General features: G+C 41.4%; 1 protein-coding gene across 4 annotated transcripts in view; it reads left to right on the top strand.

The window, feature by feature from the left end:
• Window positions 1-13860, top strand: part of LOC119917721 (arginyl-tRNA--protein transferase 1) — a 54306-nt gene that overhangs the window by 20547 nt on the left and 19899 nt on the right. For all 4 annotated transcript variants that reach the window (XM_038738136.1, XM_038738138.1, XM_038738137.1 and 1 more), the window contains 3 exons: window positions 3390-3422; window positions 8707-8888; window positions 13396-13495. In XM_038738136.1, coding sequence (XP_038594064.1) covers window positions 3390-3422; window positions 8707-8888; window positions 13396-13495 — 315 coding nt within the window. The remainder of the gene's footprint in view (window positions 1-3389; window positions 3423-8706; window positions 8889-13395; window positions 13496-13860) is intronic.

The raw sequence follows: 13860 nt of genomic DNA, 5'->3' as shown, positions 1-13860 counted from the left end.
GATTCTCAGTTCCACACACACACAGCAGCCAGTGTCGTAGCATGGCCTCTATAAATGATATCATTTATTAACTGCAGCTGTTGTTCTGTCGGTTCTGTTTTTTGTGTGTGTGTGTTTTAAACAAAAGTTTCAATTGTGCCCTTCAGCAGTTTCGCACATTGGGGGGGCTTTGCTGTTGGTAATTTGTTGACTGGCAGAGCAGTAGTCACTGCAGACCTAGTGAGAAGAGTGGAAAATTACACTTTACTGGCATGGTTACACAGGTGGGGAACTTGATAAGCATTGTTTTGCATGAGCAAAGATTAAACCGATGTAGTCACTACAATTTCCACATTGTCATGGAAGGTGTAAAAGAAAAAGAATGTCAGTACATTTAAATGAAAGAATATGTAAGTATAAATGCTTGCAGTGGGTTTCCCTTATTTTACTTAAACTAAAAGTCTCACATAAATCAAACTTGGGATAGTTGTAGGCTTAGGGACTATTGCAGTAACTGCATGTCAGTACTTTGCAGCCACAGTTGGCCTAATGTCCTTGAGCAGGAGAATGTAAAGTTAAAATGAATTGTAGTGATCTGAGCCATTCTGTCATTACCCTCTCCCCCTCTGTTCCTCTCCAGCCTGGCGTGCGGCTGAGTCAGTGGTAAAGGCAGTGTGTTCCATCCTGTTGTAGAATTGAGCACTGCAGGGAGCACAGTTTGAGACTTTCATAACTCACAACAGCTCCTCTCAGCAAGAACTGCATGCATTGTTTTTTTTAGTTTGTGTTTGAGTTCTGTACACTAGCTGCTTTCTTGATTGTTCCTCAGATTTTATAGGTCCGCTTTTTTCCGAACTAACTAATATTTTGTGGATAGTCATATTTAGTGAAAACAGTTTGCTTTAGACGAAGGTGAAATCGAAAAGACAGATGACAGCTCATCATTCTTTAGCCCCTCTCTGCCAAAACATCCCCCATGTTGGACAACCCCGCATAATGTCACCAACACACACATCAGCTGTGGCAGACAAACGGAGAAAAACACACTCTTTTGGATGAGTTCAGGCTACTGGCAGGATTTTGCATTGCACCTAAGCCAGGAATGTCCCACCCTGTGAACCATGCCTTCAGCAGTCATCACTATTACAAGCTATACTGCTGTGCGCAGACACACTCAAACAGAGGATGTTGGTGTGCTTGTGGGAATTTCCAATAACCAAATTGGTTTTACTGAGAAGGAAAGACAGAAATCCCTCCCAGTGTGGGTCTGTACAGGCCTGGTGTATGTAAAAGATAACTTGGATTCAACCATTTATTGAGAGAAGCTCTGTGAGAGGCTGGTCCTAGTCCAAGTACCAGCAGTCATACCAAATTAAATCAGGAGTGCCAAAGAAGCAAGTGAGTCTGTCTGTTTTCATTGGCTTTGGTTTATTCTTGCATTCTTCAGGAAGTAATGTAAACAGTCGGATTAGATTGATATGTTGGTTTGACAGTATACTGGGAAAATACTGGCCTTTCAATACAAATCTGTTATTAGCCTGTTATTATACACTGTCAATGACAAAAGCTTCAGTGGCGTCAGTATGTTATACTCTGGTGAAATCAGCTTGACCACCTGCAGAATAAAAGAATTTCACTAGCACATATTTAAATGGTGATCCAAAATATTTTATTCCAGCCTGGTAAGAACAATAATCCAGGAAGAAGCCCTTTTGAATTAGTTTTATCCAGTATATTGCTATGAAGAACTAAGGGTGTTCCAATTGATCGGTCACCGATCATCATCGGCCGATAATAACTTTGACTGGTTTGATCGGTGGTCTCTAAAAAGGCTGATCAGAAAGGCAGCTCAGACAAATTTTCAATGACAGCTAAAATGGTTTCACTACGCGGTCTGAGCAGTTTACAAAGCTAGCTAGCACCAAAGTCCTTTTCGGACAGGAAGCACTTGATGCGCCTATTTACAATGAGAGTATGTGAAACTGTTGTGGTCGTGCTCATCTCACACACATACCCGCTACCAGAGTTTAATTGTCTTGACCCACAATGCATTAGGCAGAGAGTGTGAGTTTGTGATGCAAAGAGAGGCGCCACACAATCAGCTGACTGCCTCTCTCTCTGTGTTTTCGTTGTAAAATGGAGACCTTTTGCTACGTTTCCGAGCTCCTTTATCTCCTAAATATTTTGGCTACAGCCTTTTTGTTGTAGTTTTTATAGTTGAAGTAAATTTATGAATATGCTGTTTGTTCTGTTTTTGTAGTTTATTCCACAGGAGAGAGATATTTATTAAACTATAAGGTGGTCATAACTATAATATGGTCGCAGTAACCAGGCAAAGGCTGCTGTGGTTTAAGTCTTTTAAGACAGGAAGCGGAATTTGTTGCCCATGTTTCCTGGCAATAAAATAAACAGTTTTCATTTCAAGATACTTTATAATCTGTTCATTTTAATACTTAATACATTGTTTTTAGGACTAATTAAATAAATATGCAGTATACTGTATAATGCTACATGATAAATAAAAGGCTTCAAATAGATCCGGTGATCGGTATTGGCCGTTACTGCTTTCAGTAATTGTGATCGGCCCAAAAAATCCTGATTGGAGCACCTCTATTAAGAAAGTGAGAGAAAACAAGAAAAAAATGGTTGCCAAAATGGTTAATAGGAACCTGCTATTTTATGAGCCGTTTAACATAATTCATATGCACTCCTTGTTTATTTAATCCTGTCTGGAGTCTCTCAATCTTATATTTATGAAGCTTTGGTGCTGTTCCAGACCCCTGTTCTGCTCACCAGACATTGGAAGCAAGGTTGAACGTATCTGCTGATGAATGACACATATGGATTGTTGCATTTCCTTCTGAAATATGAACTTGAAACTGTGGTGTGGTGCATGAGGGTGAGATAGACTGAGTAAACCAGAAACTGTCCATCACTGCTCCGCTGTGGCTATGCTGGTTGTCATTATAGAATGGTTTTGGCCCTAAACACGGGAGCGTGCTGCGTTTGTCCTCCAGTCCTGCGGATTGGCTAGTCTGTAAACACACTGCTCTCAACCCTGGTGCTAAAAAAGAAGGAGCACATGAAATAGTAGAGAGAATGGAAGAAAGATTTAATGTTCCCACAGACATAAAGCTCCCCAGTAATTGATATCCGATGTGCATTTTAATGTGTCTTCAGATTTGGGGTATTTTGACATCAGCAACGCTGATTATTTAAGCTGTCACGGTGTCCTCCCTGGACTGTGAGCTTCAGTTGATAGGCTAAATGTTTTCATTTGTGTAAATACACTCTTCCTTTGTATGCCCTTTTTTGAATGAGGGGGGGCTGCATTTGATATGTGACACCTGAGTGTGGAGAGGGATAAACTGACCCAGAGAACTAACTATTTTTCTCTCTGTCACCCCCAGTTCCGGAGATTTCTCTGTGATTCACCACTAGAGGTATGTATTTCTTTTGGCTTGTTGACAGTTTAATAAACCCCATTTTAAATGTCTCTGTTCATCCATATGTGTTACCTATAATGTTTTGCCCCAACCAAGAGAAGGTCTTCCTGGTGAAATTACTGTCAGTGAAATGATGATGATAATGATCTGAAAAACCAGCGTTTCAGTATTTAGTTCTTCATCCAACACACTCAAAAGGAGATAAATGTACACTAGTTCCTTCCATCAAGTACATACCTATCCAACCACATTTGCGCGCTTTCTGTCTTTCTTTCTTTCTTTTCCAGCTGCATATAGGGAGGGGTGGTTGGGGGCATTAAGGGATTCAGGAAGGGGGTTTTGTTTCATATCGGAGGGGTTTTAATTTAGCTCTGTCTAAGTGAAAGGGGGTGGTGAGGGAGGAAAGCAGTGAAATGTGGTGTCCAGATTGTGTTGAACACAAGGTCTTCAGACCAGTCCTTTCCTCTGGCCTTGACAGGATGGGACGCACCACTGCTCTTCACTTTGTGTAGCGTGGCACAGATTACAGTTAGCAAAAAAGAAGTAATCATTTAAGCACCATGGAAAGTTTGATATATCAGCTTCTGGTGCATTAATTGATACTATCTTGCTGGTAATCCATTTACTGATTACATTTTTATATGGTTATAAATTATAATATGAAGGATATTGATGGCATCTGGAATAGGATTCACAGTTAACCTGTGGTATTCTCTTTGGTCACTCTTTGGGAGTGAGATTTAGGTGCATCCAGGCATCACTCAGCACTTCAGAAACACCGTTGGACCTGTTGGGTCAGGACAATTATACCAACAATTACACCCAGGATGGGGACTTATAACAGCCACTTTAATAGGATTGAGGTCCAGGAGCAAAACAAACCAACTGACACAGGCACACACAAATACAGTCACTGTGTGTTGCTGCGTGGGCCCCCTCAGGTCCTCACTAATGAACATCATTAGTGTTTATAGGAAACAAGCTTTTATCACCTCGTCAAGACTGGCGGTCAGGCACACTGAATTACACAGTTCTGTGCACATACACACACGTGTGCACACAGTGCTGTGGCACACTGCCTCACATATCTTCCTGCTTTCACTGTCCCTACTTCTTGGACTGGTTTAGGGGTCTGTTTCCATTCATTTGGCCTCCTCTCGCCCAACTTGTTTTTATTTCTTTCTCTGATCTCCCTCCCTGTCTTCTCCTGTCTCTCCAAATGCTCTCCATTTCAGAGTTATTATGCATGGCTCTCTGCGCTACCTCTGCGTGTTGGCCCCCATCTGTCTCCAATCAATGTGCTATTAAAATACACACACAGACACTCACCACATGGACTTGCATACTGCGTGGTTCATCAGCTCACATGTAAGCCTGCATTTATACAAATGTATGCGAACAGCATACTAACAAACCCAACTGCAGCTAATTTGGACCCAGGTTGCCTGACTTGTTTGTTACTGTGTTCCATTTTCCCAAAATTACAGAGGATTTGTGTTGAATCTGAGATGTAATTAACATCAGCTGTCACTGATTCCTCTGTTTTTTGCAACACATTCACACACAGACAGGTAAACACATTTGTGCTGTCTGATAAACAGTGGCAGTACCTGCAAACATGATGAGCAGCAGTTATGCAGGTGTCAGTCACCGCACTTGACCTTGGTCAGGTCTAAGTGGCATGTGTTGGAGAAACTCTAGATTTTATGGGCTGGGTGGGGTTCATGCACTCATTCTGTTTCTATTTATTTGTCTTTACAGCCTCCTAATGTGTCTAACCAAGGGGCAAACACTCATTAACAGGGCTGTTGGCCAATTAGTCACTAGGTTTTTTATGGCTACACCTCTCAAATCTCGTCTGTGATTTGGTCTCTCTTTTTCTCTCCTCCTCTCCCTGAGAGGAAGAGAATGAGAATTTTCTTCATATAAAGAAACATCAGCAGGGAATGCACCAGCTGACATACCATAGTAGTGAACACACAGACCCCACTCAGCTCAAAGCCAAAAACAGCTGTATCTACTGTAAAACAAAAGAACATTTCAGTAAAAGAAATGAGTGTTTTTGCATACTGACAATAATGGGTGCTCATGAGTGCTGTGCTACACTTGCAGCCTGTTTGCAGTACTTGCTCTGTTTATGTTTGCGGTTGTGTATGGATGCACATTTGTGAGTGCAAGAGGGGGCAAGTTTAAAATGTGTTAGCTCAACATCTGTTGTTGGTTAGTGCCAGAATCATAATGGCATCATTGCTACATTAGGTGAAACAACTCAGTGCTGCAGATTTGCACAGAGTTGAGGTTATGCAGAAAAAACACATGGTAAACAATCTTCCACTGATTTGATTTCCACCCAAAAGTTATTAATAACATCCCAGCGATTAATATACTGATAATGTGCCATTTATCCACAGCAATTAACAGTAATAATCATGTCGAGGACAAAGAAGAAACCACACATGTTGTAGTATTACTTCAAAATAATGTTTATTATCCACATAAAAAGGGCTAATAAATAAATGCATAATGAACCAAATACAAGAAAAAGTTTTTAAAAAGTACAAATAATACAATACAAAATATAATAAGAACACATTAAATAAAAATCAGTACAGAGGGGGGGGGACTAACCGAAAAAGGCAAATTGTAAATGAAACCATGCTCATCCCACATAATTCCCTGATTGTTTGGAAATGGAATAAACACAGTTATTTCCAAAATCTTATCTTTAACTAATAACTGTCACATTCTGACTGTAAGCAGCGGCCAAGCCATTGTCCAGTGTGTTATAGGAAAACATTGCTCCAAACAACTGCTTTGATCAGATGCTTTGTGGAGTTTCATCACATCGGATGTCAAAATTGTAACTTTCCATCGATGTGTTACACATAAAAACATATAGATGAATGTTTAAAAGGCACCAGTGCACTGCAGAATCTGAAGTTTACCTGTATATGTAACTATAAAGGAGCAGAATCCTATCATTTCACACATGAGACATAAAAACGCTGAAGTAATTAGTAATCTGTCTGTTTATTGTTTGGAGATGTCTTATGTATTATATCATCATCAAAAATGATTAAATTATCATGTCATGTAAATGTTTTATATTAAAACTTTTATTATATAGTCATACCCTTCGTAAATATATTTTATTATATAGGTAAAACTTCTACCTGAGCTCTGACCTGTTGCTAAAGGGCTAAAGAGAGACTAGTGGCTTCAATACTAAGTACAGTCTGTTCTTTTCTCTCCCATCTCACGCCAGTGTTAGAGGCACATCAGCCTTACATTTTGGTGGAATTAGCTAGAATAAACAACTTAATAAATTGCAACAATGTTAAACAATCATAGAAAAGTGTCTGAAAGTCAATCTTACATACTATGTTCCTGTATCTATTAATTGTAAAAGTCTACCCACATGTCTCTCTAAGCAGGTTGAAGCAAACATGCAGTACACCACCTCCCCACTTTGTCAAGCACACTTCTGTCATGGCCGTGCATTTAGACCATATGAGAGCGATTTGGGGCTGCAGGGGAAGCTCTGGAGTGGTTTGAAGTGTTCCAGAGAATGTTTAGATTGTTGTCACAGTGGCAAGGACGCAACCATTAAGCTGTCGTCTGAGGTGACGCGCAGGTCAGTCAGACAAGATCAGCCTTGAACATGGTATGAACTTATAAACAAACACACAAACTCAGACGGCAATTACTTCCATTGAACTGGCATTCACATTCATGTAATTGTGCTCAAGCATGAATGCTGGAGGTGGGGAAAGAAAAATCTCCCTCTCTTCCACACACTGATCACCTCTTGCTCTTTGCTTTTACTTACAACTTTTAGACGACACAGAGGGGCCTCTGACAAAGCCCATAGTGTTTCTGGGGAAACTGGTGCCAAGAAATAACAGGCTGCCTGCTTACACAGCCAGGACATTTCCCCTAACATCAGACCCCCCCCCACACACACACTGCTACATAGAGTGCAGTTCTTGCTCCAGATGTGGTGCCTGACGCTCCTTCAACACCCCCTGCTGCCCTCCAAATAACTGTTCATTTTTTTCTTTGATTCTTCCCTCCTTTTTTCCTGCCTGCCACTCAGTCGCAGCTAATGTGTAGTAAACCCACATCTTCTCTATCTCATATCATATGTCCTGTGATGTGGAGCAGCATTTAGACAGTTTAATCATCCATTCCCAACCAACTACTCACACACAAACACACACACACACAAAGATAAATGGACTCTGGTATACATTGTGTCAGACAGGTAATCAGACCTCCAAGAGTGTCCAAGGGCCTGAGCTAGAGAGAGATATTATTTTTACAACCAGCTCTACTTAAGAATATTGTGCTAAGGAGGAATGTGGCACACAGCACCCTATAGGTATTTTGTTTAGCCCTCTGGGGTCACAGAGCTGCAGGGAGTGTGTGTGTGTGTGTGTGTATGTGCCTTGTTTCTGTTTGGTCACTTTTAATTTGGTCAGAGGGTGGGCCCAGTGGCGCGATGGATTAGCGAGCTAGCTCTCTGTGTTGTGATAACTAGCAGCGTCTGCGCTACTTAACTGGGTCCAGATGAATGGCAGTGAACGAGAAGGATCCTGTTACTCGTACGCTGAAGAAAGACACACACACATACAGAAACCCATAAACCAATACCCTGGCTTAACTTGACTTTTAACCCTAACCCCAAGCCTCTAGTCTTAAGCCTCTATGAGAAAAGCACTCAAGTGACTTGATTGAAAAACCCAGCATGTGGATCCCTATGAGAAACGCAATGTGTGTCAAATGCTTAACTGTTATATTAATGGGGTAGAGTCAAACACGCGGGTGTACAGCTACACCCACATTCTTTCATGCCACATGGAGAGAGCAGACACAGACATATAGGAGAAAGCTTGGCAACACTCCACCGCCGCCCGGTGAAATGGATTTCACTCATGCAGGGTCTTTTATTAAAAAGTCCTCTCCTGGAGTGTTTCTGTGGCCAGCCCCCCCAGCCGCTCTCACTCCACATTTGGGAGCCATTAGCAGGCTGATCGTGAGGCTACTGTACACCCCCACACATAATGCGTGAGGCCTGGCAGGGAAAAGTCTGGGTTATAATACACCATCATACAGGTGTGAGTGTATAGATAGAAAGTAGATCTGCGCAAGAAAGTTAAAACAGTCCTATTAAATACCACATTCTCATTCCACTGTGATTTATATATATTACCTACAAACAAAGGAGTATTACCATTGTTTTGACCACTCTTACTGTTTTCCTCTTTTTACCTCTCCCCAGGCTGAATATTCTCCAGATGGGCCCGAGGTGGGCTACGGCTCCTTCCACCAACAATATTGGCTGGATGGGCGCATAGTTGCGGTGGGCGTGATCGATATCCTGCCTACCTGTGTGTCCTCTGTCTACCTGTACTACCACCCAGACTTTGCCTCACTGTCTCTGGGCTCCTATTCTGCTCTCAGGTTAGTTACCAGGACTTAGACCAGCCACATCATAGGGCTGGACATTTCATTGAAAAGTAATCAAAACTGAAATTCAAAGCATCTAACCAACATAATTCAATAATTTCGGTTATTTAATCCTGTTAATATTTCCCCTTAAAAACATACTACTGCCTGTGTAGTCACGTGACTCCACCCAGTCCAGTCCTGCTCAGCTTCCAGACCAGAGTCTGACGGTCTGGGAGAGGTTAGCTAGCAATAACAGCCTTTACTTTCAGCAGTTGGGGAAATGACAGACACACTTTTATTAACGGACACTCTGTGACCTACACTGTACATTTACTGCCAGACTGACAGCTTACTCGCTCGCTTTCACCATCATTTTCTACAGCTCCCTCTCCTCTAATTCGCTCACCCACTCACTCACTATCACACACACATTGTACTGCCTAACGTTACCTCCACTGCTCTGATAACAGCACCTGCCACGTAGATGTCATTTGATGAATGAGAAGAGAAAGCTAGCAAAGCATTGAGTGTTACCGTGCTCGCACATTTTGCAGGTGAAAATGATTAGTCCCACATTTATATTAATAATTGTGTGAAATTTTAATAGTAGCGCTGAATACAGGAAAACCTTTCTCTGTTATGCGCATTTCAACTTTTCCTTATCAATATTAATTTACATAATAGATTTTTGACATCTGTGAATCGAAAAAAAAATAAACCCAGCTTTAATAGTTGAGCATATTTACAGTAAAAACCTTGTCAGTGAACTACAAGGGCAAAAAAAACAAAAGAGGAAAAAAAACAATCAAAAACAAAATCGTTCATTAATTACAATCGAGATAAAATGTTCAATTAATTATGATTTTGATTTTAGGTCAAATGTTCCAGCCCTACCACATCATCTCTTATCTGTTGTTTTGAAAGACTTCTTATAATTGATGATGGTGGAGATGATTGGTTACCCCTATGGCATGTCAGAGGGATAGTGTCATTGCTTGTGTTTCATAAAATCAGGACCATATTTTTGTTGCTTCCTGTGAAATAGAGGATGCTGCAATTTGCAGTGATTGCTGTTAAACAAGAATTGTTAACCAGCAACATGTACCTCTTTTCAAGAAAGGAATTGCAATGCCACTCATTGGTGACCATTCCCTTCTTTGTTCTCTTTTTATTCTTCCTCCTCCTCCATTCCTTCACATTTGCCCTCCTCGTAACCTGCTCTCCCCCCTGACTCTTGATCTTTTTGTCCCATCTTACCAAATTTGATCTTTCCTTAGAACTGTATACTTTAAGTGCCATAATACTGTAGGTTGGGAAAAATACCTCTTTCTTTGCAGTTGATTGGTTGAGGCAATGCTCTGTTTGCGGTTAGGCTGACGACAGTTCTCTCTGCCAAGATGAAATAAGAGAACACACACATACGCTACAGGCGCACGCATTTGGCGTTTCCTGTAAAATGTAAGCCAATAATGTGAGAAAGACTTTTTAAAATATTTCTGCACACATGTGGGAGATGTGTGTGTGTGATCTCGACTTCAAAGTTGGAGTGTACAGGTGTTCGTATGGGAGTTGTGAGTGCTCATTCACGTGTGTATGTGTAATCGCACACTAAGTCAGTTAGGACAGACGGGCTCCGCTCATATAGAGGGAACACCCTGGTCATCATAAGCGCACAGTTAGTTCCCCATCACTTATTATTTTAAGAGTTTGACTCCAAGAGTAACACAGAGTGCTCGGTGTGTGGAGGAGGCCTTTGAGAAGGGAGCCAGCGGGACTAAAATCGTCCCGCTTGTTTACAGACACCAGAGCCCAGGCCTTTGATCAGGTCTGGACACTCCCATGTCTGCTTGGCCTGGCTGACTCTGTCCAAAACTTACTGTACAGAATGCACGCGCGCACACACACACACACACACACACACACACACACACACACACACACACACACACACACACACACACACACACACACGAAAACTTGTCCAAACATTCATTACATTCAATGGTGTTTCTTCTCCACAGTAAGCCCAACTACATTGAATCCTGGGCAGTTCCTTTAAAAAAGAAAAACAGAATTTTAAAAATCACAGCGGAATTACATGTAAAGTGTGTAGCAGAACCTTTTCCTAGTAACAAAAAGTCATGGAAAGGTTATGGAAAGATGGAAAGTTTTGGAATTAGTACTTCAGTGGGAACCCTGACTTGTTTGACATATTTACCCGGTCATCATCTGGGAAAACAGAGTTTGTATTATGTTAAATAAATGGTGGTTAAATATGTATGTTAGGCATCACAGACATACAAAAACAAGTACAGCACTATATGTATTTTGGTCATCTGTACATCAGAATGTGTGTATTTGTGTGATTCAGCAGTAGAAACAGGAGAGGGGGATGTTGAGAACATTCTTGCAGGAGCATAGCTCTTTCTGCCAGAGGCCCTGAGGACAAGAGGAGGAGGAGGAGGAGGAGGAGGAGAAGAAAATAGGCACATAATGAGGTGCCTGAGGCACTGTGTGTAGGAAACACAGCTGGTGTCCAACCTGGATCACTTTCTTATGGGGATGTCCTGATGTTATGTTGCCCCTGACCCTCGTCCAAGTGAGGTATATTCAGCAGTTGATCCAATATTTTTTTGATATTAGTGTATATTTTTCTACATATAATAAAATAGCAGAATGGACATAGCACAATAAGTATAACGATTACTTAGATTTTTAAATAAATATAGTTGCATCAAGACTTTCTATTAATGATCTTTTTAGAATCTGTATCTGTATATACTATATTGTCCCATAGTGTTGTGGATAATTTCTAAGGAGAAGAATGCAGTTTAAGTTCAAAGAACAGGAACACTTTAGAGGTGTTTTCCACCTGCAAAATGTAGCCAATGCAAAGCAACTTTTTAAAAAAACCCTAAGAGGCTCTGTCCACACGGCTTGCTCTGTGTTGCGTGCACTCATATCACTGATTGAAACTGCAGGCTGCTGTTTGTTGATTTTGTGTGCTGTTCAGTTCACTTGCCTTTAACTCCCTCACAACTTTGCACAGTTAAAAGTTTTGAGGGATCCCGATAGAGCATTTTTGACAGCTGCTGTGCCCGAGCAAACACATGAGGGAGGAAGGCCTTATAAAGACAATACTGATCCATCAAAAAGGCCTCGATTGGCGCAATTCTTTATCCTGCTTTGACCAGCTTTGGATTTTATGTGTGTCTGTGAGATTTCAGGTTAATTTCCAAGTTAAATAAGCATCTCTGTGCTTCCCATCGCTAGTAGCTCACTCTGCGTGCTATATCTGGCTAATCAACACTATTCTTGTAGTGTTTGGTAATGAAGTGTTTCCACATGCATGCGAGGCTGCAATAAGCACCTTGTGGTATGCACTGTTATGGGCTGCGTGTGTGTGTGTGTGTGTTTGTGAGCGCGCACATCAATATGAGGGAAGCTGTGCAGGAGCAGAGGGCTTGATAATTGGCTTGTGCTGGAGTGTCAGATGGCTGAAGAGGGGATAATGGCGGACTCAAGCTGCTGCCATGGTGGTGGTGGTAGGGGTGTGAAGGCCTCAAGTGAGGGAGGGGGCAGAGCTTTTTGTGAATGGGGCCCTCGCCTCTCTTGACCCCCCTCCCCCAATTCAGGCCTGCCGGGTGCTTTTGTGGAGACGGGATGGGAACCCAGGAACCTGGCAGCAAGCGGGTGACCTTATAGCACCTCGCTCTAGCTGCCTCTCTTCTCCGTCCCTTTCTCTTTCTTGACCCTCCTCTTTTATATTCTTCTCCTGCTCTCTCTCTGCCTGTCTCTCCCCCCTCCCTGGCTTGGCCTTCTTTGTCCCATGTCTTATTTTTCAGTGCAATGAAGGGGGAACTCTCCCCCTTCATTTAAGCGGGTGAAACACAGAGGGTGGAAGGAAGAGTGAAACAAAAAGGGAGAAGAAAGAGGAGCTGGAATTTAGTTATGGAATAGTGAAGGAAACGGCAGAGGGGGAAAATAGGCTTTTAGAAAAAGGGTGCAATTAAGGAAGAAGCTATTGGGGAAAAATAAAGCAGGCAAGACATTTACTGTATTTGAAGAAGCTGTATAAATCTTCCAAGTTTTAAATCTTTATTTTACACGCTCTCGCCCTCTTTTTTTCACCAACTTCTTTTCTGCTCGAGGGCTCAATGCCGATAGAGAGAAGGCAGTTGTTTTTGTGTAATGAAATGAGACCAAGAAAAGCTGCCTTTTTGAGTGTGGGTGTTTACTTCCTCAGCTTAGGCACTGCTCTAGTCAGAGCTCCTGCTACCAATTTTATTTCTTAATGCCCCCATTTATACGCTGTTGATATACTAACCTGTAAGAAAAACACATTTTAAGTTATTTGGTGTACACTTAAACTCTACATTTAGGTATTGTAATATGAATGAATATATTCTAAATGACTCTTTACTTTGTATGGCTGATTTGTTTTCAGTGAAGCAGTAAGGCTGAGACTTTTCTTACAGTACCTCTGTGAAAAGATGTGTTTCTGTGTTTCCTGCCACAGGGAGATCGCATTCACCAGGCAGCTGCAGAAACAGTCCCCCAAGTTGTCCTACTACTACCTGGGCTTTTACATTCACTCCTGTCCCAAGATGCGGTATAAGGTATGCGTTGTCTCACATTCACTTACTTTGATCCATATATATTTTCTAAGTTGAATTGTATTTCCACCTTTAAGGTTTATTTATTTATTTATTTATTTATTTTTATAAAAAAAAAACATAACCCAGTATAATAGTATTACATTTTAATATTTTGGCAACAGTGTGAGGACTGCTGCAACACTTGATGGTTGTAGTGTGAGTTCCATCCATCCAGTATATTCCTGACAGTATAAATGTAATATCACATAGACCAAGATTGTGTCCCTCTTCTTTGTGTTAAAATTCAAATTTCTCTTAGACTGTTACTGATACTTTAGCAAAACAAACTTCCGCACACTGTTTAACTTGCAAAAATAAGTTTATAA

This window comes from Micropterus salmoides, unplaced genomic scaffold, assembly GCF_014851395.1.
Source record: "Micropterus salmoides isolate LMB-PRFRI ecotype aquatic unplaced genomic scaffold, ASM1485139v1 Ms_hic_scaffold_22, whole genome shotgun sequence".
Lineage (NCBI taxonomy): Eukaryota > Metazoa > Chordata > Actinopteri > Centrarchiformes > Centrarchidae > Micropterus > Micropterus salmoides.
This window is presented reverse-complemented; position numbering and strand designations above follow the sequence as displayed.